The sequence below is a fragment of the Plecotus auritus genome (genome assembly GCF_963455305.1).
Source record: "Plecotus auritus genome assembly, chromosome: 1".
NCBI lineage: Eukaryota > Metazoa > Chordata > Mammalia > Chiroptera > Vespertilionidae > Plecotus > Plecotus auritus.
The window spans coordinates 48025336-48047158 of NC_137770.1; the positions used below are offsets into that span (position 1 = coordinate 48025336).

Consider the following 21823-nt stretch of genomic DNA (forward strand, 5'->3'; position numbering starts at 1 on the left):
TCATTTTAGAAAAATATCCAGTCATTTTATGCACAGAGACTTTTATAGGAATCAGAAGAGATTCCTGTTGGTCAGATTCTCTCAGAGGAAGCAGAAATGACATGGAAAATGTATGTGTGTTTGTTGTGTGTGTGTAATAAACAAGACAAAGGGTGATACCTAATCTTCCTACAATGACAAGGTTGTTATGGGAATTAAGAGAGACAGTGCTTAGCAGTGCCTGTTAAGCTAGAACTCAATGAATTGTTGAATGAATAAAATGAATGGAAAAAAACATTTTGTAAACTTAAATGTACTGCATAAACTGGAAGCTACTGCTCTGTGGAACTGGCGATGACAATGACTCTTATCCTAGAAATCAGGATATGGATCATCCTATATAATAAAAGCCTAATATGCAAATTGTCCGCTCGGGAGGTCATTGGACTGGGAGTCCTGGAGTCTGACTGCTCGCTATGACATGTGCTGACCACCAGGGGGCAAAGCTGCACGGGCAGAGGGCAGGATGGTGGAGCAGGTGAGCGGGCGGTGCCAGGCCAAGGCGGGTGTGAGTGGGGGCCCAATCGCCCTGCAGATGACGACCAGAGGCAGCGGTGGGGGGCAGGGCCAGCGCCCGGCTCCCAGACACTGAGGGAGCCAGGTGGGGGGGCCCAGACCCGATCAATCGCCCTGCAGGCAGGATGGAGGAGCAGGTGAGGGGATGGCACCAGGCCAAGGCAGGGTGCCAGGCGGGGCTGCGGGGCTGCGAGGCTGTGGCACAAGCTGGGGCTGCAAGGCTGGGGGCACAAGCTGGGGCCCGATCTCCACAGGCCACCCTGAGGGACTCACCCGTGCACAAATTCGTGCACTGGGCCTCTAGTCTAATATAATGGACCACACCCAAATACTAAATACAATTAACTTTCACTATATGAGCTCTACCTGAAGGCAAGTCTCTTCCGGTACCTTAAGTGCTGTTCAAAGAAGAGTTAACAATATTTTCCCATTTCTTCAGTAAGATTTCACAGTAAGCTGAGTTTTTTTAATGATGATGTAATGAATATTTGAATTGCAGCAGGGACATCCCACATAGATAAAAGGTAGTTATGATGTAGTTCTCTTGAGTAATTTGAAATGCTTAGAAGATTATTAGAAAAATATCAGGAAGTGAAAAGAATAAAAGAATTTACTAAAGGGTCTTGTGTATACAGAAGATAATAGGTTTCCTACGGGAGCTTGTAACTAAATAAAAATCAACCTTTGTCATCACTTTCCTATTCTATCTTTAACAAAGTATGAAATATCAGTTACTTACAGTGATCATGTACTATGCAACAATGGTAAATGGTTATTTCTTCTCAAAACTGATGTGCACTAGATGGCTTGATTCACTGTGATTACAAATATTTGAAGAAAGAGCTCTGGCCAGGTGGCTCGGTTGGTTGGAGCATCGTCGTATCATACACCAAAAGATTGCAAGTTCAATCCCTGGTCAGGGTACAACTGATAGATGTTTCTCTTTCACATCATTGCTTCTCTCTCTCTCCCCCTTTCTCTCTTTCTAGACTCAATTAAAAAAACAAAATATATCATTGGGAGAGGAATTTAAAAAATTTTAAAGAAAGATGCTAATAACCTCCAGGTATCTACTCAAGAAAAAGAAAATGTAGAAACAAATAAAGACTTGTATATGAATAGCAGCATTATTCGTAATAGCCCCAAACTGGTAAAATCCAAATGTCCTTCTACTAGTAAATGAATGGACAAAATGTGATATATCCATATAATAGACTATTATTCTACAATAAAGAGGAATGAAAAGACAAAAAAGGCTACTGCGTATTTACAAAGGGTTTAATCCAACAAGAAGATATATTTATAAAAATATATACACCCAACATAGAGGCATCTAAATATATTAAGCAAATATTAACAGACCTAAAGGAAGAAATAGACAGCAATACAATAATAGTAGGGAACTTTAATACCCACTTATATCAATAAAGAGATCATCCACATAGAAAATAAGGAAACACTGGCTTTAAATGACCAGATGGACTTAGATATACACAGAATATTCCATCCAAAAGCAATAGAACACACATTCTTTTCAAGTGTACATAGAACATTCTTCAGGATAGATCATATGTTAGACAACAAAACAAGTCTTTACAAATTTAAGAAGACAGATCATATCAAGCATCTTTTCCCAATGGTATGAAACTATACATCGATTATAAGAAAACTGGAAAATTCACAAATACGTGGAGACTAAACAACATGCAGTTAACAATCAATGAGTCCATAAAGAAATCAAAAGTGAAATAAAAAATATTTTGAGACAAATAACAATAGAAATACAACATACCAAAACTTACTAGAAAAATAAGTTTATGCAGCAAAAGCAATTCTCAGAGGAAAGTTCATAGCATAAATGCCTACCTCATGAAGCAAAAACCGAATAAAAAACAGCATTCAAACAACTTTATACCTTAAGATACTAGAAAAAAAAAACAATGTCGAAAATTAGTAGAAGGAAGTAACAAAGATCAGAGCAGAAATAAACGAAATAGAGACTAAAAAGACATCAGAAAAGGTCAGTGACACCAAGAGCAGGTTCTTTGAAAAGATAAACAAAATTGAAAAACCTTTAGTTAGACTTACCAACAGAAAAGAGAAAGGGCTCAAATAAATAAAATCAGAGGTGAAAGAGATATTACAACTGATACCACAGAAATACAAATGATCATAAGAGACTACAACAAACAATTATATGCCAAACAGACAACCTAGAAGAAACAGACAAATTCATAGAAACATATAACCTTCCAAGAATGAATCGTGAATAAATAGAAAATCTGAACAGGCCAATTTCTAGTAAGGAGACTGAATCAGTAATTTTAAAACTACCTACAAACAAAAGTCCATGCCTGATGGTTTCAACTAGTGAATTCTACCAAACACTCAAAGAATACCAATCCCTCTCAAACTCTTCCAAAAAATAGAAGAGGAAGTACTTCCAAACACTTCCATTTTACGAAGCTAGCATTATGGTGATACCAAAACCGGAAAAGGGTTAGGGTTAGGCAGGAGTGGGGTGGAGATGATCAAAGTGGGGAAAAAGGGGAACATTTGTAATACTTTCAACAATAAAGTTAAACACACATACATCATAATAATCTAAACAGTACAGTATTGGCATAAAAACAGACACATAGATCAAACAAACAGAATAGGAAGTCCAGAAATAAACCCATGCATATAGGGTCAATTAATATATGACAAAGAAGCCAAGAATATATAATGGAGAAAGAACAGTTTCTTCAATAAATGGTGTTGAGAAAACAGAACAGATACATGCAAAAGAATGAAATTGGAGCACTGTCTTATATCATCCACAAAAATTAACTCAAAATAGATTAAAGACTTGAATGTAAGACCTGAAACCATAAAACTCTTAGAAGAAAACATAGGAGGTAATAAGTTCCTTGACAAGAGGTCTTGGCAATGATATTTTGGATTTGACACTCAAAGCAAAGGCAACAAAAGCAAATATAAACAAGTGGGACTACATCAAATTAAAAAACTTCTGCATAGCAAAGGAAACCACCAACAAAATGAAAAGGCAACCTACTAAATGAAAGAAAATGTTTGCAAAACATATATCTTGATAAAGCGTTAATACCCAAAATATATAAAGAATTCATACAATTTAATAACAAAAACAAGCAATTCAATTAAAAAATGGGCAGAGGATCTGAATAGATATTTTTCTAAAGAAGACGTATAGATAGCCAACAGATACCTGAAAAGATATTCAACATCACTAATCATTAGGGAGATGCAAATCAAAACCACAATGTGATATCACCTCATACCTGTTAGAATGGCTATTATAAATAAAATAAAAAATAACAAATATTGTCAAGGATGTGGAGAAAAGGGAACTTTTGTGCACTGTTGATGGGAATGTAAATTTGTACAGTCACTATGAAAAACAGTATGAAGGGTCCTAAAAAAAAAAAAGGATGAAATCTTTGTCAACTGCAACAACATTGGTTGACTTAGAGGGTACTACTAGTATGCTGAGTGAACTAAGTCAGGCAGAGAAAGACAAATGCCATATGATTTCATTTATATGTGGAATCTAAAAAACCCCACAAAATAAATGAACAAGCAGAACAGAAATAGACGCATAGATATAGAGAGAACATTTTGATGGCTGCCAGAGGGGAGGGGGTATTTGAGGGAGGATAGAGAAGATGAAGGGAATAAGAAGTAGAAATTGGTAGTTACAGAATAGTCATGGGGATATAAAGTACAGCAATACAGGAAATATAGTCAATAATGTTGTAATAACTATGTATGGTGCCAGATAAGTACTAGAGTTATCGGGGTGATCACTTCGCATAGATGTCTGGCCACTGGGTTGTACACCTGAAACTAATATAATATTGTACATCAACTGTAATTGAAAAATAAAAATATATTTTTTAAAAATAAAAAGGACAAGTACCACATAATCCAAGCATCCCACTTTTGGGTACTTATCTGAAGAAAATGAAAACTCTAACCCCATGTTCACTGCAGCACTATAATATCCAAGATACGGAACCAACCTAAGTGTCCACTGGCAGATAATGGACAAAGAAGATATGATATAATATACATATATATACATATATATATACACACACACACACATACACACACACACACACACATATATGTATATATAAATGAAATATTATTCAGCTATAAAAATGAAGTCTTGCCGTTTGAGACTACATGGATGTGCCTAGAGGGTATCGTGCTAAGTGACATAAGTCAACCAGAGAAAGACAAGTAACTATACGTAGAACCCCCTACAAAATACCAAACCAAACCAAACAACAACAACAAAACAATATCAAGCTCATAGAAGCAGATAACAGAATGATGATTGTCAGAGGTGAGGGGCAGAGGAGGGTGTAAAAACTTAAAGTTATAAAATAAATTAAGTCATGTGTAAGCATGTCAAACTTGCGGCTGGTGGGCCGCATGTTTTGTATAGCATGGTGACAATCCTATCTAATAAAGAGGGAATATGCAAATTGATCATCATGCCATAACAAATGGCTGCGCCCACAGTGGAGCAGGGATTCTGTAACACAAGATGGCTGTGCCCACAGCAGAGGCAGGGATCCTGTAGCACAAGATGGCTGCACCCACAGCAGAGGCCAAGTTGCCGTAACGAGCCTTAATGAGCAGTCAGCAGGGACCGGAGGCTGTGCCCCCCGCCTGGTGGGTCTTGACAGGGGACCTCAAGCCGTGCCCCCCCACCCCAGCGCCAGGCCAGGGGACTTTAGGCCACGCCCCCGCCCTGGCACCAGGCTGGGGGACCTCGGTCGTGCTCCCCTACCTGGCAGGTCTTGACGGGGGAACATCAGGCCGTGTCCCCTGCCCAGTGGAGCTTGACAGGGGACCTCAGGCTGTGCCCCTCGCCTGGCAGGGCTTGACGGGGGACCTCAGGCCGCAACCCCTGCCCCGGCACCAGGCCAGGGGACCTGAGGGCACACTCCACGCCCCAGCACCGGGCCAGGGGACCTGAGGCTGCGCCCTCTGCCTGGCAGGGCTTGACGGGGGACCTCAGGCCACGTCCCCTGGCATGGGCCAGGGGACCTCAAGGTGAGCCCCCCAGCCCGGACCGGGGGACCTCAGGCCACGCCCCCCGCCAGGCGGGGCTTGATGGGGGTGGGGCCGCCGGGTCTGGATCTAGCCCAATGGGGGTGGGGCCAGCCGGGTCTGGGTCTCGCGCAATTTCGAGGTGCATGTGGGTGGGTGGGGACTTGCCTCTGGTTTCCGTGGCACACCTCAGACTCTGACAGGAAGATTTTCATATACATTTTACTAATTTTCTTTCATCTCTGACACTTCTATTATAGAGAAAGGGCAAATAGCAATATTCAAATATTTCCTCTAATTAATTCCCTTTTAATGTGCACAAATTTCGTGCACTGGGTCACTAGTCTATAATAATAAAAGTGTAATATGCTAATTACACCAGACACCAGAACGACCTTCTGGATGAAGCCAGGGCTGTGAGGGCTGAGCCCTTGCACGAATTTCATGCATTGGGCCTCTAATAGTTAATAATACTGTATTATGTGTTTGAAAATTGCTAAGGGAATAGATCTTAAAAGTTCTCATCACAAGAAAAAAATTCTAAAACTATGTATGGTGATGGATGTTAACTAGACTCATTGTGGTAACCATTTTACAATATAAACACATATCGAATCATTATGTTACACATCTGAAACTAAAATAATGTTGTATGTCAATTACACCTCAAAAAACAGATTTTTTTTAAAAAAAGGAATGCACTACTAATACATGCTACGACATAGATGAAACTCAGGCATTATGCTACATGAAAGAAGTGAGATAGAAAGGATTTTATATTGTTTGATTCCATTTATAAAAATGTCTTGGAAAAGGCAAATCTATAAAGTCAGAGAACAGATTAGTAGTCCCTGGGGATAGGGCTGGGAACAGAGACTGATTGCAAATAGGAATGAGGGCTCTGTTGGGGCGATGAAAATGTTCTAAAGTGCATTATGGTGATGGTTATATAATTCTGTAAGTTATTAAAAATCCCTAAATTGCTCACTTAATAATGAATTTTATATGTTACATACGTATCAATAATTCTCGTTTAAAAAATCAGCCTCAAACACAATTTAACTTCTTATTAATTTCTCTAGTTTTCCAGGTGCTTTGTGGTCACTGTTCCTATTCCAGAACAAAACATGAAACATCCATTAATTATACTGATCATGTATTATATATCAACTAGAGGCCCACTGGGGTCCCTCAGCCTGGTCTGCGGGAATTGGGCTGAAACCAGGTCTCCGACATCCCTTGAAGGGTCCTGGATTGCGAAAGGGTGGTTCTTGAGTGACACACCCCGGAATCGGGCTCCCTCCTCTCTGGTTCCATGTGCATCACCCGAGAACCGCAGCTGCCAAGTCACCGCAGCTTGGCAGTCCCTGCATTGAGCGTCTGCCCCCTGGTGGTCAGTGTGAGTCGTAAATACCGGTTGGACAGTCAAACGGTCAGCCAGTTGCTTAAGCTTTTATATATATAGATGGTAAAATGTAACCTCTCAAAACTGACATACACTAGAAGGCCTGATTATGATAATAAATATTTAAAGAAAGCTATTTTAAAATGTCACTTCTGTGTTTTAAGATTATTTCCCCAAATGAATAAGGCTATGTATGCAAAGTGCGAAAACAACTGGTTCAAACATGAAAAATCTTGTCAAGCAACTTAGATGTCTCAATAACCTCTGGTAACTGCTCTGACTGATTTTCAGGCTGGACTGATTCTTCCTCTTCTTTTTTTTTCCCCCCACTGAATTGACCAAATTGACTGTGGAAATTGGTATCATGTTGAGACAACCCATATTGCCACCCATAACTGCCTCATGCAGGAAACTGTATCTTCACACATGCTGCATCAATTAGCCATTAAACAATCCACATAAACAGCATCGAGCTGAAGCATGCTAATAAAGGCCAAGCCCACAAGAGCATGTGCTTTCTGCAGCTCTTCACAAAAGGCTTCTCCGCCCACTGCCCAGCCCCCACCCGAACACAATCTGGGGTCAGACTGGGAGGCTATCCTGGGTCAGAATGTGGCTGGATGCCCAGGGGGCTGTTCTAAACATAAATAAAAGCTTTCACAAAACTACAGTTGGAGTTACCCAGTGTGCTTTGCATAGGGACCTATATGTCAATTCCTGGTAAGATTAGTTCCAAAGAAAATTGTGACTTGTTCATGCTACTATATGCTTTTTCTTGTTAGGAAAGGAAAATCAGGCAAATTGAGGCTTCCCTTTTTGCTGTGATCTATTCATATCAGGTGCTGTTAATACGCTCCCTTTTGTTCTCCGCTTGTATTATACTTAAAATATTTAATTTGCTCTGTGCTTTCATGTGTAAGCCACACTGAATTTCTTTAGAAATAGGTATGGTGCAATTCTTAGGAAGCAGAAGCAAACTTCTCTTCAACTTTTTCCTTCTATACAACAATTACACTATTTTGCTTGAATGCCAGAAAACCAATCTCAGTTTACCAGGAGCCAGAGGACACATTAGCAGATCTCCATTCATAGCAATCTCTCCTAGCACTGTGCCAGGGTGCTTAATTGTCTTATGAAAAGACAACAACTAATATATCTATCTAGTTATTTCTTGGGGACTGCATTTTAATGAATTAGAACAGCAGGTACAATTAAATGCAGACTATGCTGACAGTCTGCATTACAAATTCATCTGTGCACAACAGGAACACACTTAAGAGAAAACCACAATGCAATATAAAAGTTATTCTAATCATTCCATTACATAATAAAGAGTAGGTCATCCAAATATTCTTGCAAAAGCCTTAAATAAAATTAAGTAGCATAATTAGCCATCCTAAATAGCTGTTATTATCTAGAGTCCCATGATTCATTTAAAAATGGAGGCAAAAAACATGGCTTTCCTCCTTCATGTATGATAAAGGCAGGAGACATGCAGCATTTTCAAAGCTAATACGAAGGGCAAAAAAGCCTTGCTTTCTCAAGTCTGCCTTCTCTCAATCCTTTCATTGTAAGTAAAAGAGGTTCCCTTCTAACGTAGGGGATCTTAGATTCCCTACTCGGCAACATGTACATGTTCTGGTCTGTGTATAGAAACATAGGTGTAAAGGAATAAGTTCGTAGCAGTCAAAAGGACTCTATACTCTGCCCAGCTCTGGAACAACCTACTTCTCCGAGTCTAAGATATCACCAATTTAAGACTCCTACTGACTACAAAAGCTTTTCAGTGAAAAAGGAAAAACACCCCCCCCAAACAATGGAATACTACATTAAATGCATAAATAAATTTAAGATACATTTTGATTGTAGACTTGGCTTGGAACAGCATGTTCATAAGACTAACTTTGGAAAAATGTTCTAAAGAAATATTAAAAATTATAGCAGATAAGACTTCTTTGACACTTGCTATATGCCAAGCACTGGGCTAAATGCATTATTACCACATGTATTCTCTCATTAATCCTCATTATAATCCTTGATAGATACTATTAAACCCATTTTATAGATGAATACATTGAGGATCAAATTAATGAAATTAGTTGCCCAAGGCCACACAACTAAAGTCTCCAATTCTCACTCTTAAGCTTTAACAAATTACATTATATTTATGAGATCAATCTCATCTGAATTTATGAGTAGGATTATTACTCTTGCTTTGGCATTGAAGAGCTGGCTGATCTTTACATGTTTTATTTTAGATTTTTCTATTTCCCACAGAAAAGTAGATGTAGAAGGAAAGTTTGGGGAAGGTTCTAACTATTCTCTCAATCTCTTGCTGTTTTCTTTTGAGAAGCAGTTATTTGAACTGTAACAATACTATACAGTACTATAACCTCAAAGAGGTTAAGAAACTGACCCAAGATTATATAGCTGAGTTCAATTAAGAGGCAGAAGCAGCACTTAAACCTGGGACTGCTGACCCTAAAACTAGAGCTCTTCCATTAGGCTACCAACCACTATTGCCTTTATTTGACTCGTTTTTTTAAAACTTTTTGAGCCTTAGTTTTCTCATCTAAAAATGGGAATACAGTGATACCTTCCTTGCAAGGTTATCATGAAGCTTAAATAAAATAATTTATACAAAAGAGCTAATGCAGTAGTACATAGAAGGCATTCAATGAATTATAATAACAATAATTATTACTGTACCCCATCCAGAAGGAACTTAACCTTCCAACAGCAAAAGAATGGATTTGATTTCCTTGGTGCTGCCCACCTTAAACCTTGCCTTTGGAGAAAGGGACAGACACAGAGAGGTCCTCTAACTACTAAACATTCCTGGCAGAGTGTTCTGAGGATAAATATCTTACTTTATTACTAGAAAGGAGAACAAAGGATGACTTTTGATTTAGCTACTTTATAAAAAAATATGCATTTGACATATAATCAGTGTCGTAAATTAACTGTGGCCTCCAAACTCTACCAACAGAAATGACCATCACATAGCTGTTCTCCCTCTCCCTCTGATGAGTTCCTAAACCTCAAGGTTTGCTCAAGAGACAAAGCTATAATCAGACCTGTCTGTGGGGTTTGGTGAATCAAACATTCATCAGACCACACACAGAGTGCAAGAAGATGAGGCGATCACTGTAGGGTAACATAAAGACTTGTGAGTCAAACACACAATGATCACATGATCTGCTTTAAATCCCAGCAAGGCAGAGGATCTTAGGGGAAGTTAGAGGGGTACTAACAACCCTTTCCCATTTGTATTCCTTCCCTGTATAGCACATGACCTGTTGTTCTCTCTCCTCTAGGGCTTTCACTGATACTCAATATTGAATTGGAAGAGGTGGCCTGCATGGCAGTTCTCTTGGGTTCCTCATCTTAGAGATTTCCTAAAAGGGATGACTATTTATAACAAATCCCATCACAGATGCTTGGGAGAAACCCTTGCTGATTAAGCAGACCCAAATATAGACAACTATAGAAAGGTCAGATATTCTTTTTTCAATTAAACTATTTTGAGATACACACAGTTGTAAGAAATAATACAGATATCCTGTATACCCTGTATCCATTCCCTCTCAATGGTAACATCTTGTAAAACTATACACAGTACAGTATCACAAGTAGCGTATTTACACTCATACAGTCAAGAAAGAGATTGTGGGCCCTGGTTGGGTAGCTCAGTTGGTTAGAGTGTTGTCCTGATAGACCAAGGTTGCAGTTTAATCTCCAGATCAAGGCACATTCAAGAAGCAACCAATGAATGCATAAATGAGTGGAACAAAAAATTGATGTTTCTCTATCTCCCCCTTCCTCTAAAATAAACAAAAATTTTATTTTAAAATAAAATTTTTGTATATTATCATACCTTTTTATAGCTACACCCACTTCCTTCCTACCCCCTCAACCTCTCCATTAGCCCCTGGAAATGACTAATCTGCTTTCCATTTCTATAACTTTATTATTTCAAGATTATAAAAATGGAATCATATGGTATGTAACCTTTTGTGATAGGCTTTCTTCACTCAGCATAATTCTCTGAAGATTTATTTGTTCAGGTTATATGTATATCAAAAGTTCATCCCCCACTTTCTATGTTGTTAATCATCACCTGAAGATATTTTTTCCATTGCTTTTCAGAGAGAGTGGAAGGGAGAAAGGAGACAGAAAGAGAGAGAGAGAAACATTGATGTGAGACATATCGACTGGTTGTCTTCCACAAGCACCCCACCAGGGGTAGGGATCAAACCTGAAACCCAGGTAAGTGCCCTTGATGAGGAACCTGATGCCCAAACAACTGAGAAACACTGGCCAGGGCAAAAGTTCATCCTTTAAAAAAATGTTTTTATTGATTTTTAGAGAGAGAGGAAGGGAGAGAGATAGAAATATTAATCCGCTGCCTCCTGCACATCCTCCACTGGGGATTGAGCTTGAAATCTGGGCTTGTGCCCTGCCTGGAAATCGAACCACTGACCTCTTGGTTCCTGGGTCAATGCTCAACCATTGAGCAACACTGGCTGGGCAAGTTCATTCCTCTTTATTGTTGAGTAGTATTATATGGTATGAATGTACCACAGCTTATTTAACCACATACTCATTAAAGGACATCTGGGTTTTGGACTATTATGAATAAAGTTGCCACAAACATTTGTGTAGTTTTTGTGTGAACCCAAATCATTATTTCTCTGAAATAAATGCCCAGGGATGCAAATGCTGAGTCGTATAGTAGTTGCATGTTTAGATATTTAAAAAATTCCAAATTGTTTTCTAGTGGGGCTGTATCATTTTACATTCCTATCAATAACGTACCAGTAACCTAAATTCTCTCCATCCTTGCCAGCATTTGATGTTGTCACTATTTTATTTCAGCCATTCTGGTAGGTGTGTAGTAATATCTCCTTGTGATTTCAATTTGCATTTCCTTAATGGTTAATGATGCTGAAAATGCTTTTGTGTGCTTGCTTATCTGCCATTTGTATGTTCTTCTCAGTGGAATGTGTCTTCATGTCTTTTGCTCACTTGATAACTGGATTTATTTTTTTTACTGTTAAGTTTTGAGAGTTCTTTATATACTAGAGGCCCATTGCACAATAATCGTGCAAGAATAGGCCTTCCTTTCCCTGGCTTCGCTCCCGGCTGCCAGGGAGCCTGCAAGTCCTCGCTCCCGGCTGGAGCATTGCTCCTGTAGCTCCCTCTGCCGCCCGCCCCCCCTCATAGCAGGTGTCCTGCCCCTCCCAGCCGTGCCTGAATATTCAAATTAACCTTCCATCTTTGTTGGGTTAATTTGCATACTCATTCCTGATTGGCTGTGGGTGTAGCAGAGGTACGGTCAATTTACATGTTTGTCTATTATTAGGTAAGATTCTAGAACACTTTTAAGTAATGCTATATGGGGCTTCTTATCTTTTGAAAATCATTACAACAAATACAGAAATCTCCAGGGATTACCTGAGGCAAAGAGAATGAATGGCCAATGTGGGGAAGGAGGTTTAATTTCTAGAATTATTCATTTGTGTGGATTGTCAGAGCTGGGGAAAAAAACACCAACAATCCAGAGTCATTAAACTAGTTTGTTTATCTCAGTTAATGGGCTAAGTCTATTTTTTTTTCAAAAACAGAAATGTTCATATAAGTGATGATCTCCTACAGCATTGGCATGTGATTAATATTTACATTTAAAGGACAATATTTAAAGGATGTAAAAACAGGAGCCAAGGTGTAACTATGTTCCGACCACTAGCACTTGCTGAACATAAATGCCCCCTTTCAGTCACGTTTACTAAGCACTGACAAAGCTCAGGAGAGGAGCCCCCACACACCAGCTCTCTTGTACTGCAACATAAAGACAACTGGGGATAACTCCTTTCAAAATGACTTGGTTGCTCAAACACGAACCTGTTCTTTGAAAAAAAAAAGTCTGGTGCTCCAGACAGCAAAAATATGGCTTAGGTTACTTCAAAACTCACTGTAACCTATGAGTCAGCACAAACTGTGTCAGTCTCTGCAGAGCCTGTGATGAAAGTTTTGTGCACATTACATTTATTCACAAGTTATTTAAAATCAATCAGGTTACTTTTCTACTGAGAGCAATGCTTTCCAACAATGCTCTCCCTAAAGAATCACTTTATCCAGCAAATAATCATTCCCTGATTTATTTTTGCCACAAATTCTAACTTTTACATACATTAAGTATTTTTTTTAACACTACCACCTTGACATCGAAATTTCTTTCCTATTTCAAAGGTTTTACCTCTACCATATCATTCCCGCTCTCTCATTTAACAAATATAATAATATTACTTGGGATGTAATACAAATATTCTTAATATTTAAAAAATTTTTAAATTCCCACTGACCCCATTTAAAAGGTATTAGCAAATATACACTGAGTGGCCAGATTATTATGATCTCTGAATGCATAATAATCTGGCCACTCAGTGTGTGTGTGTGTGTGTGTGTGTGTGTGTGTGTGTGTATGTGTGTGTGTGTGTGTGTGTGTGTGTGTGTATATATTTTAGAGGCCCGGTGCATGAATTTGTGCATGGGTGGGGTCCAGCCAGCCTGGCCAGGGGGATGGGACATGGGCAGTTGGCCAGCCTGCCTGCTGGTCGAACTCCTGGTCAAGGGGACAATTTGCATATTAGCCTTTTATTATATAGTATATACAATGAGTGGCCAGATTATTATGCGTTCAGAGATCATAATAATATGGCCACTCAGTGTATATAACATTTATCTACCTACAGTCTTTTGGATTATCGGCCTCCAATTTTCTTCCAAATTCCTTCATTAAAAAGGATGCCCTTGCATGGAGACCTTCTTGTACCTTTTTTGGGCAAATTCCTCCTACAATAATTTCAAAATAAAAAAAAAAATGCCTTTGCTTTCCATCTAAGTTGTGATTCTACAAGTTCTTTTATAATTCTTTGCTAATGATAAAACTTTACTTTCATTTTTAGTATGCTTTATAGTTTAAAACCCTTTCCTCTTAAATATATTTTTTGATTTGATTACATGAGTCTGGTTTAGAAAGCAACCATTTTCTTAGCAAAGTCATACTTGTGAGCTTTAATTCTCAATTTGTTTGCATTTCAGTCTCTTATGTGCAGTGGTAAAATATCTCCTATTTCCTAGAATTCCCCACATTGAAGGGACACAAAACAGTTTATACATGTCAGGTACTTAGAACAGTGCCTAGTAGAAAATAAGTGTTTAATAAATATTACTTTCATTATTATTCTCAATCTTTTTCTTTCTTCTCTCATATGCCTCTCTGATTTGCTTGGTTCCCTCACCCTGCCAACATGTCCTACTCCACAAATCATGATATTAAGAATCCCGGTGCTTAAAGGAATCTGAGTGACCATCTAGCTATCCCTTTTTTGTATATGAGGAAACTGAGGCCGAGAGCAGGAATCACCTACTTTTCCAGGGTCATACAACGAAGCAGTCGGTCAGTGGGACTGAATTGGAAATTCAAATAAAGCTTTATTCCTTCTAGAAACTCCGCTTTTTAAGAAATATTTTATTGATTTTAGAGAGGGAGGGAGAGAGAGAAACATCATTGATTGGCTGCCTCCTGCACGCCCCACACTGGGATTGAGTCCGCAACCCGGGCATGTACCCTGACAACGAATCAAACTGTGACCTCCCGGTTCATAGGTTGACGCTCAACCAACAAGCCATGTCGGCCGGGCTAGAAACTCAGCTTTTAATGTTCAACTCAGGCCAAGTTAGGGATGTGCCTCTGCAGTTCTTTAGTAATATCTGAGGGGGAAAATAGCTTAACTAAGGAAAAAAATGTGGTGCAATTTCTGGATGCTCCAAATTGCTGGCCAATGATAACAGCAACTTTTAAGTTTCTCTCCTTCCTACTCTCTCTCTCTCTCTTTTTCTGACATTGTAAATGTCCTTTAAATCATGAGGGATTTTTTCCCCCCAAACTGCTGAGTTGTTAGACCAAACTTAGGTAGGATATTTCAGGAGCCATGAGGGTGATAACAACAGAATTTCTGAGACCCTCGAGAGAACCGTTTGTCTTTCTGGCAGGGGGGATTTCTAAAGTAGAGTTTCTACTGCACTAATAAGAATGCCTTCTTTCTCTCTCTCTCTTTTTTAAAAAAAAATGTGATTTACTGAAGTAGACTGGGCAGTAAAATTCACCCTTTCAAGATGTACAGACAAATGTGTACAGTTGTGTGACCATTACCAAAATCAAGATACGAAACATTTCCAACAACCACCGCCCCCCAAAAAATTCTGTCATAGCTTATTGCCAACTGTTCTTTACCCTTCAGCAACCACTGATGTATTCCATCCTTATAGTTTTGCCTTTTCTAGACTGTCAGTTAGGTGGAATGACACACTAGGCAGCCCTCTGCATCTGGCTTCTTCCACTCAGCACACAGTATTCCATGTTCCTCCATGTTGTGTTTATCAGCAGTTGGTACCTATTATTGCTGAGTGTATTCTGTTGTATCAATCTATCACAGCTGGGTTGTTTCCAGTTTGGGGTATTATGAATAAAGCCACTAGAAGTAGGTTTGGTGGATAACGTTGCAGGAAAAGTGCCTAACTATTTTTTAAACTGGCAGTACCAATTTATATTCCCATCAGCAATGTATGAGGGTTTCAGTTGCTCTGTATTCTTGTCGGTACTTGATATTATCCTCCCGCTCCTTATTTTTAGTGAGTCTCTTTTAACAGAAAAAAAACTAGCAGGAAACATTTTAACCTTTTTTTAGTACACTGAACTACTGCTCAAAGTTTAAGCAACCCTGAGTCCTCTCTTTCTCTTAAAATCTGCACACAATCCATCAGAACATTCTATTGACTCTGCAATTAAAAAAAAACCAAGAATCTGACCACTTCTCCCATCTTCACGACTGTCTCCCTGATCTGGCCTCTGTAATTCACCTGGATTACTGACTGCCACAGCTCCTAACAGCTGATTCTACCCTCACCCCTGTTCCTGGCTGCAGGCCCCCTGACCTCATTGCTGTTCCATGAATGTTCCAGGCTCATCTCACCTGGTGTCTTTTGCTCTCCATCCCCCATATACCTACTTGAAGAACAACTCTGCTCCTGCAAACCTTTGCTCCAATCTCATCTTCTCTCTGAGCCTATCTGATGAACACTGCAACCTATACTTGGTCTCCTCTAAGCTTGATCCACTTTTTCTTTCCTCCACATTACTAACCACATTGTACATACTTTTCCATTATGTCTGTTATTATGCACTGTTTCCCAACCCTGGCCCACCCCTCCCAGAAGACAACTTCCATGACTGTAGGAATCGTTTGTTTTATATATTGATGTTTTCCAAGTACTCAGACCAGTGCTTGGCACATCCTAAGTATACAATAAATAGTTGCTGAATGAACTAACAATACTGGCCTTGGCATTTAATGTAGCACCAACTGGGAGATCTGTGTGAGTCCAGGTTTATAAAAAGTAAAGCCAGGAGTAGAAAATAAAATTTCAAACATTCATGTCGAAACTATAATACTCAGTTTCTCTAAACACAAATATATTTGGCAGCATTTGCCTTCAGAATAATATAAAAACTTCTTAATGTATAAATAATATTACCTGGCTGGGTAGCCCAGTTGGTTAAGAGTGTTGCCCTGATATGCCAAGATAGCGGGTTCAACTCCTAGTCAGGGAACATACAAGAAGCAACCAACGAATGCATACATAAGTGGAACAACAAATCTGACTCTCAAACAAATAAATAAGAATTAAAAAATTATAAATGAAATTAACTAGGTTCATAAATACAAAGAAAGTCCCAGGACACCAACTATCTAGGTTGTTTCTTTCTATAAACTTCTCCATCTGTGTAAGATTGCCTCAGCTTGATTGCCAATTTTATCTTCTTAATCTAAGTTCTATTCTCATTACCCTTCCATTTCTATTTTTTATCCTCAGGGAAAGACAGAGCAGTTACTGCCAGGGCATTCTCACATCTTCCAAAGAAATGGCATAGGTGTTAATCTTGTGTTTATGTTTGATGTGGGTAATGATGGCTATGACTGGAACTGTAGGTTTATTAATATGCAGGGCTCTCACCTCATTAGTGGCAATGTATGTTTTGAAGTTAAGCTGCAATGTTTGCTGTAATGTCAGATCTGGCCTAACAGACTTTCTCACTGTTCATTTCCTTTGTTTTTATCCAGTCAGTACATGCTATGTTTACAAGACTCACACGTATGCTTTTTTTTAATAGAGACAATTTTCTCACAGTACTTAATCTTGGTGGAAGTTTCAAACATTTTTAGTAATTATGTACTCATGTGATATATATATCTGTTTATCTTAGAGAAAAGATTTTCATAATTTTTGACCAGTAATAAAGTATAATAAACTGTCTCCCTGGCTTGTTTTGGGAGTGGGGATGCTTATTAACTGGATAAAGTAATTAATTCATAGTTACTATATAATAAAAACCATACCTGATTATTTGATGGTTTATAAAGTACTTTCATATAAATCATCTCAACCAATTCTTAACAAGAACAAAATAAACAATAGTAAAACCTGACTGAATATAATATTAACCTGACTGAATATAATATTTGACGATCCATTATGAATGCAACTATTCTACCTCAATTTCTAAAAAGCTTCCAGTTGATATGTCAAATAAACTAACGTGTACCAGATTAATAAGCCTCATGGAATGGGTGGTTTGTCACTGCTTGGTGCTCATATTTCATCCTATTCTATAATCCTCATTGGATATTCACTATAAGAAAAAATTTGATTTTAACAGCATGTTTGGAAGTCACTAATTATGTTTTATAAATCCCACAGTACACAATATGTAAATATATATACATATATTTAACAGCTAAAATCACAGGAACACTGTATTCCAAGGAAGCCATTTAAATGTGAGAAGTAGGTTGTTCTCTTTTCTCATTAGGTAACTCAATATATCTCCATTACTTAATCTTTTAAAAATTGTGTTCATAAATACAAGATCCTGGTTTCTAGGAGAAGCATTAGATAGGGAAGAAAATGGTGATCAGAGAAGAACACAGGTACTTAGCCCAAGACAAAGGACAAAGAGACTTAGAATACTCATTAGAAATAATCTTTCATCATCTTCCGCTCACTATATTCTCACAGCGCCTATACCAGGCTCCCCTTCTGCAGAAGGACACCTGTCTTTGATTTGGCAATGTGACACATTCCAGCTATACTTCCCCTCACCTTTCATTTAGAGAAAGCAAAAATGAGTATATGTGCTTTTTAGAAGGTACAGCAATGGGCTTATACAGCAAAAGTGTATAAACAAGTAAATTACCTATTTAATTGCCTTAACTGAACTTAAAAGCTCTGATCTTTAATTGCCTGATTGAACTGATCTAAAAAGCTACAATTTTTTAATCAAGAAGAAAATTAAATAGCTTTTTGGTAAATAAAAAGGCATCTTTAATCTTATTTTTATGGAATTCAAGTTATTAAATATGGACAAAACCTCTAAAATATTAACAACTACTCAATCTAGAGTGAATTTCTCATTACAATGCTTTACAAAAATCTTCAAGGATATCTGACTTATTCCACTCTTCTATAAAAACACATGCTTTTAAATCCAGAAGGAAATAGTTTACATGAATATCTAGGAAACTGAAAAGCTAAATATATAAATATATTTAATGAGGTATATTACCATAGCATATTATTTCTATAATTGAGTACCCATAATTATTGGGGAATAACCGTTCATTTGCACTAAAGTTCTTTAGTCTGTCCATCTAGACAATGCAGATGTACATTCACTCACTGGTATTTATTTAAAACTAAAATCACTTGAGAGGATTTGTTGGCCCACTACCAGTTCCCCAACTCAGCCCCTTGTAGATATCCTCTTCCCGGACCTAGTAGCATTTTCCAGTGGGTGACTCTCTGTAGGAACTGGGTAGGCCAGGATAGACTGAAAAGAGAAGTATAGGCTCAGGATTCCTTAGTGAAACCTCTGTGTTCTCAGTCAAACCATTAAGGCCCTCATATGCCACTGATCAAAGAACCCTGTCTTCGCCCACACTGCCTCCAGAACTGGGAATAAGGTCCTACCTGTCTCGAAGACGCTCTCTCTGGTCAACAACACTTGCCCACAGTGATAATAGGATAGTTGTATTGGAAATCTGACTAACACAAACTTGATTTTTAGATCCAGATATAAACCATTTAAAACATATCTATCAAGATCCCATTTCAAATTATTCAATTTGAAAAAATTCAATTATTTCTTTAAAACAAAGAGTAAAACTAAAACCAAAATAATTTAGATACAGAAAATACTAGAGGTATACCAATTTATCAATATCTATCTATTTCTGATTTTTAAAAGAAAAAGAATTGCAGAATAGCTAAAGAGTATTTCCCTATCCACTAAACTTTCTCACAGAAAGTTATGGCTAGTGAGAATTCATTGTAAGCCAAATTGTGCTGTATGTCCAGAGTATGGGATGCTCCTAAGGATCACTTTAATAATCACATTTGCATTTCCAGGGCAAGGTCCTTTTAATGAAAGCTTTGCTATTGAGAGTTGATGACTTCCTTGAGTTCCTTTGTCAAATGAAGAGCAGATGTCCATAAAAATCAATAAAATGACAAGAACTGACCACTATATTAATTCCTATTAAAATGGCTACATGGGTTGATGAGTGTGTGGAAGTGGAAATACTGGGAATAGAAGCAATATAAGTCATACCATTTCTTTTCATCTTGGTGGTGAAAAATGCTCCATTTTTTTCCCACCCACAGATGTGTTTACATGCTTATTCATAATTCTCCCTACATTTACATTTTGCACCAACTATCCTTTATAAATACAGTGGACTGGCTTTAAAGAAAAATTTGGGTTATGATTCCATTAATCAGCATAAATACCTTAAAGAACTGAATTGATATTTTATTTGTCAAAATCTACATATCCTCTTTAAAAGAGGAATTACCAGGATATGAAAACCACCATAACAGAACCCTTAGTAACAGATGTGGTACTACAATTGAAGACATCAGTTGTTTTGTCTCTCTCATAGTTTATACTTTTTCTTAAAAAAACTTTCCTTTAATCACATCTAATGTGTATGCTGTTGCATTCCCCAAATGTGCATTAAACTATGCTGAGCAGATGTGGAAAATTAAACAATACTGTTAGTAACATTAGGCCCTGAAGTTGCTTTGTTATAGTCTGTTTCTCACTTACTAATTTGTTCCAAATGAATTCAGACATTTTGGGAACATTAAAAAATGCAAAGGGAGGTTCCTTTTGCAACACTGAAGAGTTATCTGATTATTCTTCTCATGTGTTATGTTAATAAACTAGGAAACTAATTTCTGATGCTTTTACCAATTCATTAAAGTTTCACTTTCAAGGTATGTGAAGTAATCTCCTAAGGAACTGTGTATGATGATATCTAAATGCTAATTTTTAAAAAAGAGATGCAATCGTACAGAAATGAAGGTTTACATGAACTAGAGTTAAGAAAGAAAAATAAGATCTTGTCATTTTCAAATACTATAAAATACCTTTTTACACGTTTGGTAAATATTATTCACAAAAATACAATACCAAGTTTATGATCTAAATCAGAGCAGTTGAGCAAGAAAAAAAAATAACATTTTTTTGACCATCAAATATATCAGCTTAAATATTACATCACTTATTCACTTTAAAAATCAAGGGATATGAAGAGCTCCCCACCCCACCTCAAATTGTCAAAACTTGTAAGCTCAGTACATACCTCTGTGTAAAATCTTTAAACTCCACAAATAGGTAAGGCCTTTAACAACCTAGATTTAAGAAAGAGAAAACAGTACAATGATGATTTTTATAAGGACCTTTCCACATTTAAACATATAATAATATCAACCATAATTCTTCATTTAAAACTCTGTCAACCAATAAGCATCTCCCATTTGTGTGCCAGGCTGAGGATGCCAAATGTATAAGTGTTCACGTTCTTTCTTTTCATGAACTTTCTTTTTTTTTTTTTTAATATATTTTATTGATTTTTTACAGAGAGGAAGGGAGAGGGATAGAGAGCTAGAAACATCGATGAGAGAGAAACATCGATCAGCTGCCTCCTGCACACCTCCCACTGGGGATGTGCCCGCAACCAAGGTACATGCCCTTGACCGGAATCGAACCCGGGACCCTTCAGTCCGCAGGCCGACGCTCTATCCATTGAGCCAAACCGGTTTCGGCACTTTTCATGAACTTTCAATGTTCTGAAGATAAGGTATGAGAAATGAAAGAATGAAGTGTATGTGCATAAAATGACCTGGAAGTACATTTACTAAGTTCTTACTGGAGAGGGATAGGAAAAAGGGACAAAGACCTTCATTTTTTATTTTTCTATACTTCAGGATGTAAAAATTAAAAAAAAAAATCATAACATTTATGACCAAAAAAGGGACAATTTTAAAAATTAGCTATTGAAGGCAATGGGTAAAAAAGTGATCACTTTCCCTGCTAGTAGTCAGGAAGGCTTTACCAAGGTACTAGGCCTTGAGTAATAGGAAAAAAGAAAAGAAAGCCCTGGCCAGTTTTCTCAGTGGTTAGAGCATTAGCCCCAGGACTGAAGGGTCACAGGTTTGATTCCTGGTCAAGGTCACGTACCTCAGTTGCAGGTTCAATCCCTGGCCCCAGTAGGGGTGTGTGCGGGAGGCAACCAGTGGATGTGTCTCTCTCACATAGATGTTCCTTCTCTCTCTCTCTCTCTCTCTCTCTCTCTCTCTCTCTCTCTC

At 38.0% G+C, this 21823-nt stretch overlaps 1 protein-coding gene across 4 annotated transcripts in view; it reads right to left on the reverse strand.

Moving 5' to 3' along the window:
• Nucleotides 1-21823, reverse strand: part of MAP2K5 (mitogen-activated protein kinase kinase 5) — a 289315-nt gene that overhangs the window by 146797 nt on the left and 120695 nt on the right. For all 4 annotated transcript variants that reach the window (XM_080670938.1, XM_080670940.1, XM_080670939.1 and 1 more), the window contains exon 13: nucleotides 20818-20866. In XM_080670938.1, coding sequence (XP_080527064.1) covers nucleotides 20818-20866 — 49 coding nt within the window. The remainder of the gene's footprint in view (nucleotides 1-20817; nucleotides 20867-21823) is intronic.